The 17,630-nt window shown below is 41.1% G+C and overlaps 1 protein-coding gene across 2 annotated transcripts in view; it reads left to right on the plus strand.

Annotated features, from left to right (window-relative positions):
* zgc:113142 (uncharacterized protein LOC503524 homolog) overlaps positions 1–16,314 on the plus strand; it is a 54,134-nt gene extending 37,820 nt beyond the window's left edge. For both annotated transcript variants that reach the window (XM_041846925.2, XM_041846924.2), the window contains exons 2-5: positions 9,878–10,336; positions 14,839–14,991; positions 15,118–15,248; positions 15,747–16,314. In XM_041846925.2, the coding sequence (XP_041702859.2) occupies positions 9,907–10,336; positions 14,839–14,991; positions 15,118–15,248; positions 15,747–16,112 (1,080 nt within the window). In that variant the 5' untranslated portion in view covers positions 9,878–9,906 and the 3' untranslated portion in view covers positions 16,113–16,314. The remainder of the gene's footprint in view (positions 1–9,877; positions 10,337–14,838; positions 14,992–15,117; positions 15,249–15,746) is intronic.
* The last annotated feature ends 1,316 nt before the right edge of the window (positions 16,315–17,630 follow it).

Below are 17,630 nucleotides of genomic sequence, written 5' to 3' on the forward strand. Positions count from 1 at the left end.
ACTCTCACGTCTGTCACATGTGCTCAGTGTGAACCTGCTTTCATCTGTGAAGAGCACAGGGCGCCAGTGGCGAATTTGCCAAACTTGGTGTTCTCTGGCAAATGCCAAACGTCCTGCACGGTGTTGGGCTGTAAGCACAACCCCCACCTGTGGACGTCGGGCCCTCATACCACCCTCATGGAGTCTGTTTCTGACCGTTTGAGCAGACACATGCACATTTGTGGCCTGCTGGAGGTCATTTTGCAGGGCTCTGGCAGTGCTCTTCCTGCTCCTCCTTGCACAAAGGCGGAGGTAGCAGTCCTGCTGCTGGGTAGTTGCCCTCCTACGGCCTCCTCCACGTCTCCTGATGTACTGGCCTGTCTCCTGGTAGCGCCTCCATGCTCTGGACACTACGCTGACAGACACAGCAAACCTTCTTGCCACAGCTCGCATTGATGTGCCATCCTGGATGAGCTGCACTACCTGAGCCACTTGTGTGGGTTGTAGACTCCGTCTCATGCTACCACTAGAGTGAAAGCACCGCCAGCATTCAAAAGTGACCAAAACATCAGCCAGGAAGCATAGGAACTGAGAAGTGGTCTGTGGTCACCACCTGCAAAACCAGTCCTTTATTGGGGGTGTCTTGCTAATTGCCTATAATTTCCACCTATTGTCTATTCCATTTGCACAACAGCATGTGAAATGTATTGTCAATCAGTGTTGCTTCCTAAGTGGACAGTTTGATTTCACAGAAGTGTGATTGACTTGGAGTTACATTGTGTTGTTTAAGTGTTCCCTTTATTTTTTTGAGCAGTGTAGTTCTAATGTATCCATGACATTCACAATTTCCTTAAGAGCATGTGGGTGATTGTTTGTGGTGTGATTTCCTTTACGGTCCATTGAGCTTAATAAAACAGTATTATAATCCCCCACCATAATAATATTGTCTTGAATTGCTTGCAGGGTTGATAATTTATTATATATGTTGTCAAAGAAGTGTGGATCATTATTTGGTCCATAAAGGTTAATGAGCCATATCTGTTTATGGTCGAATAACATATTTAAAATAATCCATCTACCTTGTGTATCTATTTGAACAATTTGCACATTCTGATCGAAATTACTATTAATTAATATCATCACCCCTTTTGAGTTTCTTTGCCCATGGGAGAAGTATATTTCTCCCCCCTCATTCCTTTTTACATGCAACTTCATCTAGAATTGTTGAATGAGATTCCTGTAAACAATAGATATTATATTCCTTCTCTTTGAGCCATGTAAATATTGTTCTTCTTTTGTTATCTGCTAAGCCATTACAATTATAACTGGCTATACTTATTTCACCATACACCATAATGAGATACAAGTTTCAAGTCTATTTATCATTATATATGTTTGTAAATTTACCAATAAAAAATACCGTAATGATTGAGTGTCAATATAGCTGTACCATGATATTTGCATTGCTACTAAGTAACCCTCCAATTGTTCTCCACTAATTCCCCCGCTAAAGTCCCTCCCCATCCCAAGTTGAGCAGGTTAACCACCAAAAGCATTTCCAATGCTGTCATCTATCTATCTATCAAAATATACTTATTTAAATAGCTTGCATATCTTATTTTCCATCATTATCAATTAATATGCGTAATAATGTCGGCAGTTCATGCGTAGGATTTTTACATATAACCCGGATTGCCATTGTATTACATTTCATTTTTGACAAGCAATTATTATTTTAGCTAACAATTGTGGTTCATCCTATATTCTCCCTAATATCCTAACTCCCTTGCAACAGATGTGGGATAAACACACACGCACATACTCTAACACACTCAACCCATTTCCTCCACAATCAACCATAAAATCAGATGCTCAACGGTTGTTACATCCCAGAACCCAACTCAAGAAAGGAACTGATTTACGAATGCATATACAGTTACAGCTGATTGAGAAAGCATGCAAGATTGAGCAGAAATTGAAAACAATGTGAGATTTGATTAATCTATGTCAAGTCCTAGGTGATGGAGATCAGATCCACCCTCTTCACCTGAGACACAAACACTCTGGTCCCCCGTTGTAACCATTTTTCCAAAGCATCTCCGTGCTGTCAGACCTTTGATTATTTTGTGCCAACTGGGCCACAATGATAAGCCCCCTCTCTGATTGTATGAGTGTGACCCCCCCTCCCCATGGGTTACTGCAGCCAGTGTTGCCAGCACTGCCACTACCTGGGTGTGGGTACCCCACCGGAATCCCCACCGGCTAGGTAAAAGGTCGTCAAGGTTCTCATTAGAAGCTTTGAGAATTTCCTTGTATATAATGCTCTCCCATCAGGGGGCTCTAGCTTTGTAGGACCAACCCTGCCAGGCAGGCTCAGAATCTTGAGGGGGTGGTGCTGCTCAAGTAGGTCTCTGACCGCATTTATTTTCCTGTTTTGGCTGCATATAGGAAACTCACAGCAGGTCCATAAAACAGATGGGGACTTCTCTTTGGTGTATGGGTCGCTCAGGTGGGTGTCTAGGATATAGGGTTGGGGATCGTTCCATCATGATAGGACAATAAAAAATATATTAGATGTATACTATACTTTAAAATGTATATCCTTCATCTGCACAAAATTGAAAGCTCTCTCTCACAACCCCTGCTCACAGACACATGTTGGTTCTGGGATATGCAACCATTTCCTTTCTCTCTCACTTAACGCAACACTTATTCAAACCCCAAAACGCACACCACGCCTTCCATCCACACCTATCCCCACACTGTGCCTTCTAGGTATTCTGTTTGCTATGTTTTTCTCTCCACTATGTAGATTGAGTACTTGTGTTCTAATTTAATTGTATTTGAAGATGTATTATTTAGCTTGTTATCTTTTCTTGTAATACTGTCTTATCCCTCTATAAATGACTATACCTACTATAAATATGTTTTATTATTACAATCCCTACCATGACTAGTATTGGGTGTTCCATTATTCGACTCCTCTATTAGAACTTTCAGACTAGCCATGGAGTAGTCATTGTGTCGCGGAACATTTGGTTGTCAATATACAGTTTATCAAAAACGAGAGCAACACGCTTCCCTTTTAATTTGTTTTCCTTGAAGATTGGGTACAGAACACCGTTCTGCAATCTCCCTCGGGAACTGATCATTCATGCCTATTTTCGTGCAAGCAAGTCCTTAAAAAAGGCAAATTTAGCAACGATTGGATGCTCATATCTCTGCCGCCTGTGTCCGAAACGGTGTACATGTTCGGGTTGGATTTTATCGACAGCCTCGAGTGGAATCTGCAGCGCTGTAAGAAAGAAGTCCCTCACTATTCTTTCTGTAATCTCTCCCTCCTTTTCCTGGATACCCGTAAGTACTAGATTTTCTCTCATCGATCTAGTTTGTATATCTAGTAAGGCTTCTTTCAGAAAGTTGTTCTCCTTTTTAAGTTCCTTAACGTCCGTTTCCATCCTAGTGACTGTCCCTTTTAGTTTTTTTGTATCTCTCTCCATTATCGCAACTTTTCCATCACTCATTTCCAGACTCGCCTTCAACTCTTTTACATCATTACTGACCAACTCAGTATGCCCAGTTTGTCATTTATCGACTTCAACAGGTCGCTTTCCACACTTAACAGTCCAAGTGGTGAAAAGCATAAATCATCTGTATCAGTCGGAGTCTGTTTACATACTGTTTTACCCACTTCATATGTACACTGAACAAAAATATAAACGCAACATGTAAAGTGTTGGTCCCATGTTTCATGAGCTGTAATAAAATATCACAAATGTTCCATATGCACAAAAAGCGTATTTCTCTTAAATTTTGTGCACAAATTTGTTTACATCCCTGTTAGTGAGCATTTCTCATTTGCCAAGATAATCCATCCACCTGACAGGTGTGGCATATCAAGAAGCTGATTAAACGGCATGATCATTACACAGGTGCACCTTGTACTGGGGAAAATAAAAGGCCACTGCAGTTTTGTCACACAACAAAATGCTACAGATGTCTCAAGTTTTGAGGGAGCGTGCAATTGGCATGCTGACTGCAGGGATGTCCACCAGAGCTCTTGCCAGAGAATTGAATGTTAATTTCTCTACCATAAGCTGCCTCCAACGTTGTTTTAGAGAATTTGGCAGTACATCCAACCAGCCTCACAACCGCAGACCACCTGTAACCACGCTAACCCAGGACCTCCACATCCGGCTTCTTCACCTGCGGGATCATCTTGAGACCAGCAACCCGGACAGCTGATGAAACTGTGGGTTTGCACAACCAAAGAATTTCTGCACAAACTGTCAGAAACCGTCTCGGGGAAGCTCATCTGTGTGCTCAACGGCCTCACCAGGATCTTGACCTGACTGCAGTTCAGCATCGTAACCGACTTCAGTGGGAAAATTCTCACCTTTTATCGCCACTGGCACACTGTAGAAGTGTGCTCTTCATGGATGAATCCCAGTTTCAACTGTACTGGGCAGATGGCAGACAGCGTGTATGGCATCGTGTGGGCAAGCGGTTTGCTGATGTCAACGTTGTGAACAGAGTGCCCTATGGTGGCGGTGGGGTCATGGTAAGGGCCTAATTTATTTATTTAAAATGACTGATTTCCTAATGAACTTTAACTCAAATGTTTATTGTTGCGTTTAATATTTTTGTTCAGTGTATATTTTCCAGACTCTATTGCTAGTTCTGATATTTATACATTTTTTGGGATAATATGTGTGTTGTTTTTTATATTACTGCACTGTTGGAGCTAGAGAAACAAGCATTTCTCTGCACCTGCGATAACATCTGCAAATCTGTGTATGCGACCAATAAACTTTAATTTGATATGAGTTAACGCCTGGCTCTTAATCATTTTAGCTGTGCTCATTCATTTGGTTAATTTGAGTTTTTCCATATTTTGTTACAAAGTGGGAGTACAATGGATTTAATTGTCTTTTTTTGTCAACGAACTACAGAAAATACTCAAAATGAAGGAGATTATTTATTTTTTATTAATGGAAAATAAAACACTAAGTATTCAACCCCTGAGTCAATACATGTTAGTCACCTTTGGCAGCAATTAAAGCTGTGAGTCTTTCTGGGTAAGTCTCTTTTTAGAGCTTTGCACACCTGGATTGTACAATTGTTGCCCATTTATTCTTTTAAAAATTATTCAAGCTCTGTCAAGTTGGTTTTTGATCATTGCTAAACAGCCATTTTAAAGTCTTGCCATAGATCTTCAAGCCAATTTAAGTCAAAACTGTTACTAGGCCACTTAGGAACATTCAATGCCATATTTGAAAGCAACTCCAGTGTATTTATGGTCTTGTGTTTTAGGTTATTGTCCTGCTGAAAGGTGAATTTGTCTCCCAGTGTCTTTTGGAAAGCAGACTGAACCAGGGTTTCCTCTAGGATTTTGCATGTTCTTAGCTCTTTATCCTACATAACTCCCTAGTCCTTGCCGATGACAAGCATACCCATAACAGGGTGCAGCCACTACCATGCTTGAAAATATGAAGAGTGGTACTCAGTGATGTGTTGGATTTGCCTCAAACATAATGCTTTGTATTCAGGACAAAAAGTTGAATTCTTTGACACGTTTTGCAGTATTACTTTAGTGCCTTATTGCAAACAGGATGCATGTTTTGGAATATTTATGTTCTGTACAGGCTACTTTCTTTTTTTATGTTAGTGTTGTGGAGTAATTACAATGTTGATACATCCTCAGTTGTCTTGTATGACAGCCATTAAACTCTAACTGTTTTAAATTCACCATTGGCTTCATGGTGAAATCCCTGAGTTTCCTTCCTCTCAGGAACTGATTTTGGAAGGGCGCCTGTATCTTTGTAGTGACTTGGTGTATTGATACACCAGCCAAAGTGTAAAATTAATAACCGCACCATGCTCAAAGGGATATTCAATGTCTGTATTTTTTTTACTTATCTACCAATAGGTTCCCTTTGTGAGCCATGGGAAAACCTCCCTGGTCTTTGTGGTTGAAATTCACTTCTCGACTTAACTTACAGATAATTGTATGTGTGGGCTACAGAGATGGGGTAGTCATTTAAAAATCATGTTAAACACTATTATTGCACACAGAGTGAGTCCATGCAACTTATTATGTGACTTATTAAGCACATTTTATTATTTAGGCTTGCCATAACAAAATGGTTGAATACTTATTTACTCAAGACATTTCAGCTTTTCATTTAATTAATTTGTAAACATTTTTTAAAACATAATTCCACTTTGACATTATGGGTCATTGTGTGTAGATCAGTGACACAAAATCTCAATTTAATCAATTTTAAATTCAGTCTGTAACAACAATGTGGAAAAAGTCAAGGGGTGTGAAGGTACTCAATCACAGAAATACTTATAAATATAGTGTTTTAGTAAATATGTTATATTCTGCCTTTAATAGATTCATGCAATGCCAAATAAGTAAAACTGCATTTGTGCACATTTCAGTTAGACACTGTTACAGGCTTTGGTTTTTCCATTTATGTTTTGAGGTTGGACTTTAGCACTTAGGGCGCACTGATTGGTGTCACCTTGTCAGTCAGTATGTGTTACACCTGTGCTGGTTGCCATCTTGTTAGTGGGAGGTGTTTCACCTGTGTTGGCCCAGATGCTATTTAAGAGTGGCTGGCCCAGTGCTCCAATTGAGCTTGATAGATGTTGGGGAGAGCTGCACATTACGTCAGCTGTGGTGCGATTTCGAGCTCAATCTATTTGTTTGAAAGTAGCCTGAGTTTTGGTGTTTTCCTTGATTGTTTTGCTCCATATTCTTTTTACTCCCTATCCTAAGTTGTTGTGGGTTTTTCTATTAGTTTGTCTTTTCGGAGGCAAACCTAGTGGGCATCCATGGTGGATGTCTTTTAGAACCCCTTACTAGGGGCTTTGCCAACTTTCAGTGGGCACCCACATGGGTGCCTTTCAGAACCCCTTTCTGTTTTTGTTTTGGTTGTTTAAAGTGATTTTCTTTGTTAGTTCCCTTTGTTGTGAGCAACATTTTGAGTTTGTCTTTTGGGAACGTAACAACTTGACAAAACATCACATTGCCATAATATCGAGAGCACCCTAAACCCAACACAAGTTCATGGGCAATTCCATGGTAACAGAATTGCGCTGAGACTCCGATTTTTCATTTAAAAATGTATGTGCAGATGCAAAGTTTGGTAAAATCTCCCTCATTTTTTGACCATGTTTTCCAAAAACTCTGTTTTAAATATCTGCTCCGAATGAAGATTCAAATATGTCTCCAGAAAGAATGGGGTGTCTGCTATGACATGACATATTGACTTTGAAAAATTGTATTTTGGTTATTGAACTACAGGAAGTGGGTCCCTGATCTGTACTACACAAACAGACATCATTATGGATACACACTAGCTGTTATTTTAATGAGCTCTGCCTCCAAACAAAACCAAAATTGGTTGGACCGGACCAAATCTGAACCAATCATAGACGTCTATGTTTCACAAGTGTAGAGAGCACAGTAAAGTAAAATATATAGTTCAGTAGAGAACACGAGTTGAGTACGTTATAATGTACTTTACTCTACTCTACTGAGCTCTACTGTTCTGTGCTGTGCTGTACTTTGATGTCCAAACTTGTGAAACATAGACGTCTATGATTGGGCCAAATCAAGACCCAAGGTCCAAATCAGCATCTATCGACGTTGAAATTAAAGCTGGTCTGGACCATACCAAAAACCTAAAATTTGGACTCACCAAACCAATTACTTTTCAACGTCCATGGATGTCCGGTGTCGGTCGGTGCTTAGTGGGTAAGGATGCTGGTTACAGTAAATGTAAAGAGAGGGGGCCCATGGGTAGGTGTCAGAAAGAGAAAGACAACCGTTATGAGTTGAACGTAACCATATGTCAGTGGAAGGGAGGACTGTAGCAAGTGATCCAACTGTGGTATTTGACTACTATGATTTCCTATTGTAGCCAGTTCAATTGCAGTAATTCTGTTACAGATTTTTGGGAAGTTCCGCTACCAATTTGGGAACAGAATTTCAAGTTTTAATCTCTTAATGATTCATAAACCAAATAGATATCAGTAAAAACACCTTTACTTATTACTTCTGTGAACTTTCATTATCCTCCCTCCTCATGAGGGAGAGATATTAGAACATATGCATCTTAAAGATATGTGTTTTTGGTAACGGAATTTCAAGGCACAGGGCAATGTTTCTTAATCTTACACAAGGCAAATAATTTCTCCAAAACTAAATATATGTTGATATTAGTTGGCAGGGGTATTTTATAACATTATTCTGTTTTTATGTATTTCTAATACTTTAATACATTTTCTGGTAGATGTTTTCCAAGACCCCTTTTCTATCTGTTTGAACAGAAATCAAAGTCTTTGCTTATTCCTAATATTTAGGATAGGACATTTTTCAAATATAGACTCTTAGCTTTCATTTGACACCAGATTTGACATGCTCCTATGAACTTCGTTGGTTTTTATGGGTCCTTTTACATTGAAATGGCCTCATGTTCGCAGAAGGCCAGCATTGTAAACATTGGTGAAAGATACCCCACCATAAGAAATGACCTTTCACTGGCTTGTTATCGGCCCCTTCCAAGTATCTCTAACTGGTTTTTCACAGGCGATTACTGCTAGAACAGGCTTTCTCAGAGTCTAGCAGATAACCACTTTGTTGATCCACCATGCGCAAGATGCAGTGTGTTTTCTAAGTAATTATCTGAAGTGCCTATTCATTGTGCGATTTTTCACAGGAAAAAGTAGACCACATGATGACGCTATTTGGTAAAATAACATCTATAGTCTTGGCACAATGTTAAATTATATTTTAAGCAATAAGGCCCGAGGAGGTGTGGTATATGGCCAATATACCACGGCTAAGTGCCTGGATACAGCCCTTAGCCGTGGTATATTGGCCATATACCACAAACCCCCGAGGTGCCTTATTGCTATTATAAACTGGTTACCAACTTAATTAGAGCAGTAAAAATAAATGATTTGTCGTACCTGTGGTATATGGTCTGATATACCATGGCTGATAACCAATCAGCTTTCAGGGCTCGAACCACCCAGTTTATAATATGCATTATAGGACTGCTGTGGTATTCTTACTCTTTGTCAACTGATCTACTTTAAAGGGTAGGCTATGTCCAGTCGCTGTAGGCAAAGGGGTCATAAAGGGCTCATAAATTCTGGCTCCTGAAAATTTACGGTGACCTCCACTGGCCAATCAGAGGCAGTGATCTGGCCTGGATGGCCAGGAGTGGACTCCAATGGGCCAAACCATGTATCCCGAACTCAACTCCCCCGGACCTCAGCCACCCGAGCCACGGCCTGTTCACCCCGCTACCATCTAGAAGGCGGAGGCGGTACAGGTGCATCAAAGCTGGGGCCGAGAGATAAACGGCTTCTATCTCCAGGCCATCAGACTGTTAAACAGCCACCACTAGCTGGCCTCCGCCCAGTACCCTGCCATGAACCTCAGTCACTGTTACTAGCCAGCTACCACCCGGTACTCTACACGGCACCTTCGAGATTGTTGCCCTATGTACATCGTCATTGAACACTGGTCACTCTATTAATGTTTACATACTGTTTTACCCACTTCATATGGATATACGGTATTCTAGTCATGACTCATCCTATATAACTACTGCTGTGCATCTTTTCTATTCATATACTGTCTATACACACCATTATTTTATTATATATATATATATATATATATATATATATAGTTCATTCTGATATTTCTGAATTTTTGGGGATTATGTGTATTCTTTTTTTATTGCTAGGTATTACTGCACTGTTGGAGCTAGAAACACAAGCACGTTTTGTTTGTTTGTTTGACATCCCTGTCCTAAAGCATAGAGAACATCCCAACATTCTTTGCACAAAAAACATTTTTTTTGTCTTTCAGGAATAAATAGCCTACACCCCTGGTTGAGAATGGACGCTGTTGCTGACACGTTTGCAATGATGGGAAGCATTATTGGAAACCTTCTAAACATCGTTGGCATGGATACGGCTGCTCTCACTTCCTTCCCCTTTGGAAGAATCATTGTCTCATCCGTTTGTGCAATCTTTCTCCTGGCCATCATGCTCTTGTCACGCCGCCGCAGGAACCAAGGGGTGATAGGAGCGGGCCGTGCGGTACTGATAACGGGCTGTGACAGCGGATTCGGTCATCATCTTGCCCGGGGGCTGGATGCTCGGGGGTTTGTGGTCTTTGCCGGTTGTCTGTTTCCCAACGGAGACGGTGCCCAAACTCTGCACAGAGAGAGCTCCATCAACATGAACATTCTCAAACTAGACGTCACTAAAAATGAAGATGTGACACAGGCAAGGACTGTCGTCCAATCAAACCTGCCAGAGAAAGGTGAGCTTTGTTACAAGTAGGCTACTTAAGTTTTTTCGGGGCTGCATTATTGCTCCTTCATTCTATGCACAGTTAGTCTGGGTAGGAGGTTAGCGACACATAATTGATCTAATAACGCAATAATTGATCTAATGTCCTTTTCAAAATAAACTCTTAAGACTAAGGGTGCGTTCGTAAATTCGCTCTGGCTATCTACTCTGATTTCAGAGCACACTCGTCTGAGTGTGCCAGAGCGCAGAATAATTGATGAATTTACGAACGCAAAACACCAGTTGAATATGGCCGGTGTCAGTAAACGTCGTCAAAAAAGCGTAATTAAATTGTTGCCAGCAACACAGTTAGTCACCAACGCTCAAGATAAAATGAAAACAGCCTAACCAGCTCTCCTAGGAGGAGTAAAATGGTCAGAGTGAGGTGTTCTCTCATTTGTTTCTGGAAGTAGCTTGCAAGCTAGCCAACGTTGACTACCGTTGTAAGGTAAGAATTCTCGGATCAACCCTACTCCTCCGCCAGAGCGTCCAGTGTAATCTCTGAACGCTCCGAGAGGGAAACACTCTGAATTTATGAACGGACAATCTGACAACGCTCTGAATTTACGAACGCCCTGAGCAAACTGGCACTCCAGATTGAAGCAGGGGTAGGAAACTAGATTGTGGATAGTCATGGGCGGAAAATAGCCTAATTATAATAATTGTACACTGCAAATTGATCACAACTAAGCCCAATAACACATTTTATTTGAAAAGAATCATGTCATACAAGATCACGTCTCTTTTTTTATTTTATTTGTGGGAATACTTTAGAACAGATTTCTTAAATTGAACACATTTTGGCTCAATTCCTGGTGATTTTAGCCACTTTTCTTTACCTTAAAGAAATTCATTGGGGTCTGTTTTTGGCCTGCGGGCCACCTGTTGCTGACCCATGACTAAGACTATTCAGAGGTTGATGTTCCTGCTCTTCCGAGTCCTTTTTTTTTTTCTTTCTCCAGGGCTTTATTAATGATGCATTGACTGTTATTAACATTAAAAGTCAACCTTTTCCATCTCAAAAGCACCTGTTGTCAACTAAAACATCAAATGTGCAACCTGGGCTCAGGGCAATTTCTAGGATTTTGTACATACCTCCATTTAGCATGATATATTAAATTAAGTTAGGTAACATTATGAATGGAATAGCGGTCTTACAATATCATACGAATTAGAGGACTTATAGTGTCACTCAAACACGCAACCTTTGGATTGCTAGATATCACGGTTAGGTGAATTGGGTTAAGGTTAGAATTAGGGTTACGGTAGAGCTGGGTGACACGGACAAAAATCCATATCCTGATATGTTGACCTATGTTTTGCGATAATGATAAATCTGGAATAAATTCCGATAAATTATTTTTGGGGAGGTGCTAGAGGTGGATGATAATATGGACAAAAAGTAATGCGACAAATGTAACTATTTTGCTCAATAACTGTAAATACAATGATACAAATTTGTTTTAATGGACAGTTAATCTGCAGGGCTCTAGAATATTTTTTTCTACAGTGCCAAGTAAGACAATGGAGATGTTAGCTTACTCTTTGAATCATATATAGGCTATTTCATCACACATACAGTGGGGAAAAAAAGTATTTAGTCAGCCACCAATTGTGCAAGTTCTCCCACTTAAAAAGATGAGAGAGGCCTGTAATTTTCATCATAGGTACACGTCAACTATGACAGACAAATTGAGAAAAAAAAATCCAGAAAATCACATTGTAGGATTTTTTATGAATTTATTTGCAAATTATGGTGGAAAATAAGTATTTGGTCACCTACAAACAAGCAAGATTTCTGGCTCTCACAGACCTGTAACTTCTTCTTTAAGAGGCTCCTCTGTCCTCCACTCGTTACCTGTATTAATGGCACCTGTTTGAATTTGTTATCAGTATAAAAGACACCTGTCCACAACCTCAAACAGTCACACTCCACTATGGCCAAGACCAAAGAGCTGTCAAAGGACACCAGAAACAAAATTGTAGACCTGCACCAGGCTGGGAAGACTGAATCTGCAATAGGTAAGCAGCTTGGTTTGAAGAAATCAACTGTGGGAGCAATTATTAGGAAATGGAAGATATACAAGACCACTGATAATCTCCCTCGATCTGGGGCTCCACGCAAGATGTCACCCCGTGGGGTCAAAATGATCACAAGAACGGTGAGCAAAAATCCCAGAACCACACGGGGCGACCTAGTGAATGACCTGCAGAGAGCTGGGACCAAAGTAACAAAGCCTACCATCAGTAACACACTACGCCGCTAGGGACTCAAATCCTGCGGTGCAAGACGTGTCCCCCTGCTTAAGCCAGTACATGTCCAGGCCCGTCTGAAGTTTGCTAGAGTGCATTTGGATGATCCAGAAGAGGATTGGGAGAATGTCATATGGTCAGATGAAACCAAAATAGAACTTTTTGGTAAAAACTCAACTCGTCGTGTGTGGAGGACAAAGAATGCTGAGTTGCATCCAAAGAACACCATACCTAATGTGAAGCATGGGGGTGGAAACATCATGCTTTGGGGCTGTTTTTCTGCAAAGGGACCAGGACGACTGATCCGTGTAAAGGAAAGAATGAATGGGGCCATGTATCGTGAAATTTTGAGTGAAAACCTCCTTCCATCAGCAAGGGCATTGCAGATGAAACGTGGCTGGGTCTTTCAGCATGACAATGATCCCAAACACACCGCCCGGGCAACAAAGGAGTGGCTTCGTAAGAAGCATTTCAAGGTCCTGGAGTGGCCTAGCCAGTCTCCAGATCTCAACCCCATAGAAAATCTTTGGAGGGAGTTGAAAGTCTGTGTTGCCCAGCGACAGCCCCAAAACATCACTGCTCTAGAGGAGATCTGCATGGAGGAATGGGCCAAAATACCAGCAACAGTGTGTGAAAACCTTGTGAAGACTTACAGAAAACGTTTGACCTGTGTCATTGCCAACAAAGGGTATATAACAAAGTATTGAGAAACTTTTGTTATTGACCAAATACTTATTTTCCACCATAATTTGCAAATAAATTCATTACAAATCCTACAATGTGATTTTCTGGATTTTTTTTCCTCATTTTGTCTGTCATAGTTGACGTGTACCTATGATGAAGATTACAGGCCTCTCTCATCTTTCTAAGTGGGAGAACCTGCACAATTGGTGGCTGACTAAATACTTTTTTCCCCCACTGTATACAGGGAATGCATGATTGCTATTGTGATGTGCAACCTGTCAAAAATGATCCAGAATTATCAGATTTATTTTTGGCTCTTCAGAGAATTTGGAGACATCTTTGTGCATATTGGCCCTGTAGGCAATATTATTCACCACCTGAGGTAGTGGGAACTCAAAACACCTAGCTAGTTTGCTGACTTTAAATATGCTATTTTTGCTATATAGCCATGTAGGCTAATTTATTCATTTTAATCTATCAGTAAATGTAGGCTAATGTCCTACAAAAACTTTCCAGCACTAGGCCTAGGCTACTTGAAGTAGGCCTATTCACTGCAAATCGCGCGCTCTGCTCCGCGGGCGTATCAAAACCATACTACAGCCTACTCCAATAGCACTATGCAGAAATCACTCCGCCATTTCCTTGTTGCTAAAATAGAGTAGTTCGCCCAATTTCAGTTTGTGACAAAACAAGCAAGTATAGCGTAGAGAATCATTGTACTGTCTAAACCGCTGTGAAATACATTTTCCATAACAAACAATATTGTACTTTCAGCTGTTTGAAGCTACATATTGCAGTTTTAAGAGGTGATAAATAAATATATATACTCAAACAAAGCTGTGACTGTCCTCTCTAACTGTAACAACAGTAGTTGCTTTGAAAACTGTATTTTTCCCGCAATTGCATTTGGAACAACGGTCATATGCTTGTGCTTCTCAGAATGCATCTCTCCCTCCTCCGTGCGCACAGTGGGGAGAGGGAGTGAGTAGCCAACAGCGAAACAGGGACAGGCAGATACCTTCATAGCAGGAATCAACATGATGCGTAGGCTATTACTGATGACCAAATAATGGTTTTAGAACACTCTACAGGAACGTTGTATAGCAAAATTACCAGCATACGCAAAATGCTTCGGTAAGAGGAAGGTGGTGTCTGTAATTTTAGGTTTATTGGCCCAGCTCTAGGTTAGGGTAAGGGCAGACCCGTCGCCAGACCTCAGTCTTAAGGGGGGCATATGAAATGCATGGGAGGGCAGGGCACAATTATTATTAGCCTACAGTATGTATATTTAATAATAAATTCCCTCAAGTGGGGGGGGGGGGGCACAAGCATTTAAAGGGGGTGGGCCCGGCCCCCTATGGCCCGCCCATAGCGACGGGTATGGGTAAGGGTTAGCTAAAATGCTATAGTTGTCCCCCGACGCAACTCGAACACGCATATGTCTGACTCCAGGCTGAAATGTGAGACACTAATGACAAAACTGATTAACAAGTTTCACACACATTGTTAATGTAAGTTGATTTGTTTCGTTTGAAGGGCTATGGGCAGTTGTGAATAATGCTGGCATCTCAGACTGGTCAGAGACGGAGTGGAACACCGTTGATGATTATCGCAATATGGCTGAGGTCAACTTATTTGGCAGCATCAGGACCTCCATTGCTTTCCTCCCATTGGTTCGTGCCTCAAAAGGTACGTTTAATAATTATTTTACCATCACCATTTCATAATGGTGATCACAGTTCTTGATTTATAACATTCAATGTTCATATTACTCCACAGTGTTCTAAAATGTGTAATGTTCATTGATTTCCGTAGGACGGATGGTGTATGTCTCAAGCATCTTTGCGTTCAACTGTCTAACCATGGGGGCCTACAGTATGTCCAAGAGAGGACTGGAGGCGTTTGCAGACTGCTTACGGGTAGAGATGGCCGGTTTTGGAGTAAAGGTAAAGAAAAGTCTTGGTAATCATGATACTTACTGTGTGTGTGTGTGTCTTTTAATAATCTTGTTGATTTTTTTTACATTGATTGTAACCAACACATTCCTCAAAGCGTCAATCTGTGATTGCTATATCCATTTTGGACATTTTAAGTTAATGATATAGAGTATACCCATTTATTGTTGAAGAATATAACTCATAAATGCCTCATGAGCGTAGTTCAACTGTGGTACCCCCATCAGACCCCAAAATATACGTTTGTTTTACTACTTTGTGGTTACAAAGTAATTGTAAACAAACACTGTATAACTTCAAAACATGGTTAAATCTATAACTTTGATATCATGGATGGCCAATCCTTGCATCCATAGCTCTGTTTATGAATTTGAGAAAGGTTACATTTCTCCAGCCCAATCCCTCAGGTCTTCACCAAAATACTGGCGGTGTGACTGCTTATTGTTTGAACTGCAGAGTGCACCTTTAACGTTGTGTTGATGATCTCAGGTGAGCATCATCCAGCCAGGTAACTTTGGTCCTGCTACCAACATCCTGAGGAGGAGAACAGGGACAGAAATCTGGGAGAAACTGGACGAGGAGCATCAACAGATGTTCAACAGACAGTATGTGGACCTGGCCAATGACTACCACATGTCCACATGTATGGCTGGCAACCAGGACAGCAGCCTGGTCATAGACGCTATGGTGGACGCCCTCACAGCGGACAGACCTAAACGCAGGTACCTGTTGGTCTCTAAGCTGGATATGTTGTTCTTCTATGCCTTTCCCTATCTGCCGACATGTGTCACTGATGCAGTTTTCTACCTCAGTCCCATGTACAACAAAAGAAAAGCAATGCTTTATTCCAAATAGAGAATACCTGTATTAAGCTGGAGTGACAGTAGAAAAAGTGTATGGCTTTGTGTTATGTTCTAATGTGCAATATTTTTACGTCACGCTTCTCACTTATTTTGTGTTACACACTTGCATGTGTCCCAAATTCTTAGGCTTGTGTGCGGCTGCACGGCCATGGAAACCTATTTCATGAAGCTCCTGACAAACAGTTATTGTGCTGACATTGCTTCCAGAGGCAGTTTGGAACTTGGTAGTGAGTGTTGCAACCGAGGACAGATTATTTTTACACGCTATGTGCGTCAGCACTCGCTGGTCCTGTTCTGTGAGCTCGTCGGGCCTACCACTTCGCGGCTGAGCCGTTGTTTCTCCTAAACTTGTCCACTTCACAATAACAGCACTTACAGTTGACCGGGGCAGCTCTAGCAGGGCAGACATTTTGCAAACTGACTTGTTGGAAAGCTGGCATCCTATGACGGTGCCACGTTGAAAGTCACTGAGCTCTTCAGTAAGCCCTTCTTGGTAAAATAGCCCTTACACAGCCTGGAGGTGTGTTGGGTCATTGTCCTGTTGAAAAACAAATGATAGTCCCACTAAGCCCAAACCAGATGGGATGGCGTATCGCGGCAGAATGCTGTGGTAGCCATGCTGGTTAAGTGTGCCTTGAATTCTAAATAAATCACAGTGTCACCAGCAAAGCACCCCCACACCATAAAACATCCTCCATGCTTTATGGTGGGAACTACACATGCGGAGATCATCCGTTTACCCACACCGCGTCTCATTTCCACCGGTCTAATATCCATTGCTCGTGTTTCTTGGCCCAAGCAGGTCTCTTATTATTGGTGTCCTTTAGTAGTGGTTTCTTTGTAGCAATTCGACCATGAAAGCCTGATTCAGACAGTCCCCTGTGAACAGTTGATTTTGAGATGTGTCTGTTACTTGAATTCTGTGAAGCATTTATTTGGGCTGCAATTTCTGAGGCTGGTAACTCTAATGAACTTTTCCTCTGCAGCAGAGGTAACTCTGGGTCTTCCATTCCTGTGGTGGTCCTCATGAGAGCCAGTTTCATTGTAGCGCTTGATGGTTTTTGCGACTGCACTTGAAGAAACTTTCAAAGTTCTTGAAATGTTCCTTATTGACTGACCTTCATGTCTTAAAGTAATGATGGACTGTCGTTTCTCTTTGCTTATTTGAGCTGTTCTTGCCATAATATGGACTTGGTATTTTACCAAATAGGGCTATTTTCTGTATACCCCCCCTACCTTGTCACAACATAACTGATTGTCTCAAACGCATTAAGAAGAAAATAAATTCCACAACTTTTAAGAAGGCACACCTGTTAATTGAAATGCATTCCAGGTGACTACCTCATGAAGCTGGTTGAGAGAATGCCAAGAGTGTGCAAAGCTGTCATCAAGGCAAAGGGTGGATATTTGAAGAATCTCAAATATGAAATATATTTTGATTTGTTACACTTTTTTGCTTACTACATGATTTCATATGTGTTATTTCATAGTTTTTATGTCTTCACTGTTG

Source organism: Coregonus clupeaformis, chromosome 25, assembly GCF_020615455.1.
Source record: "Coregonus clupeaformis isolate EN_2021a chromosome 25, ASM2061545v1, whole genome shotgun sequence".
Classification (NCBI taxonomy): domain Eukaryota; kingdom Metazoa; phylum Chordata; class Actinopteri; order Salmoniformes; family Salmonidae; genus Coregonus; species Coregonus clupeaformis.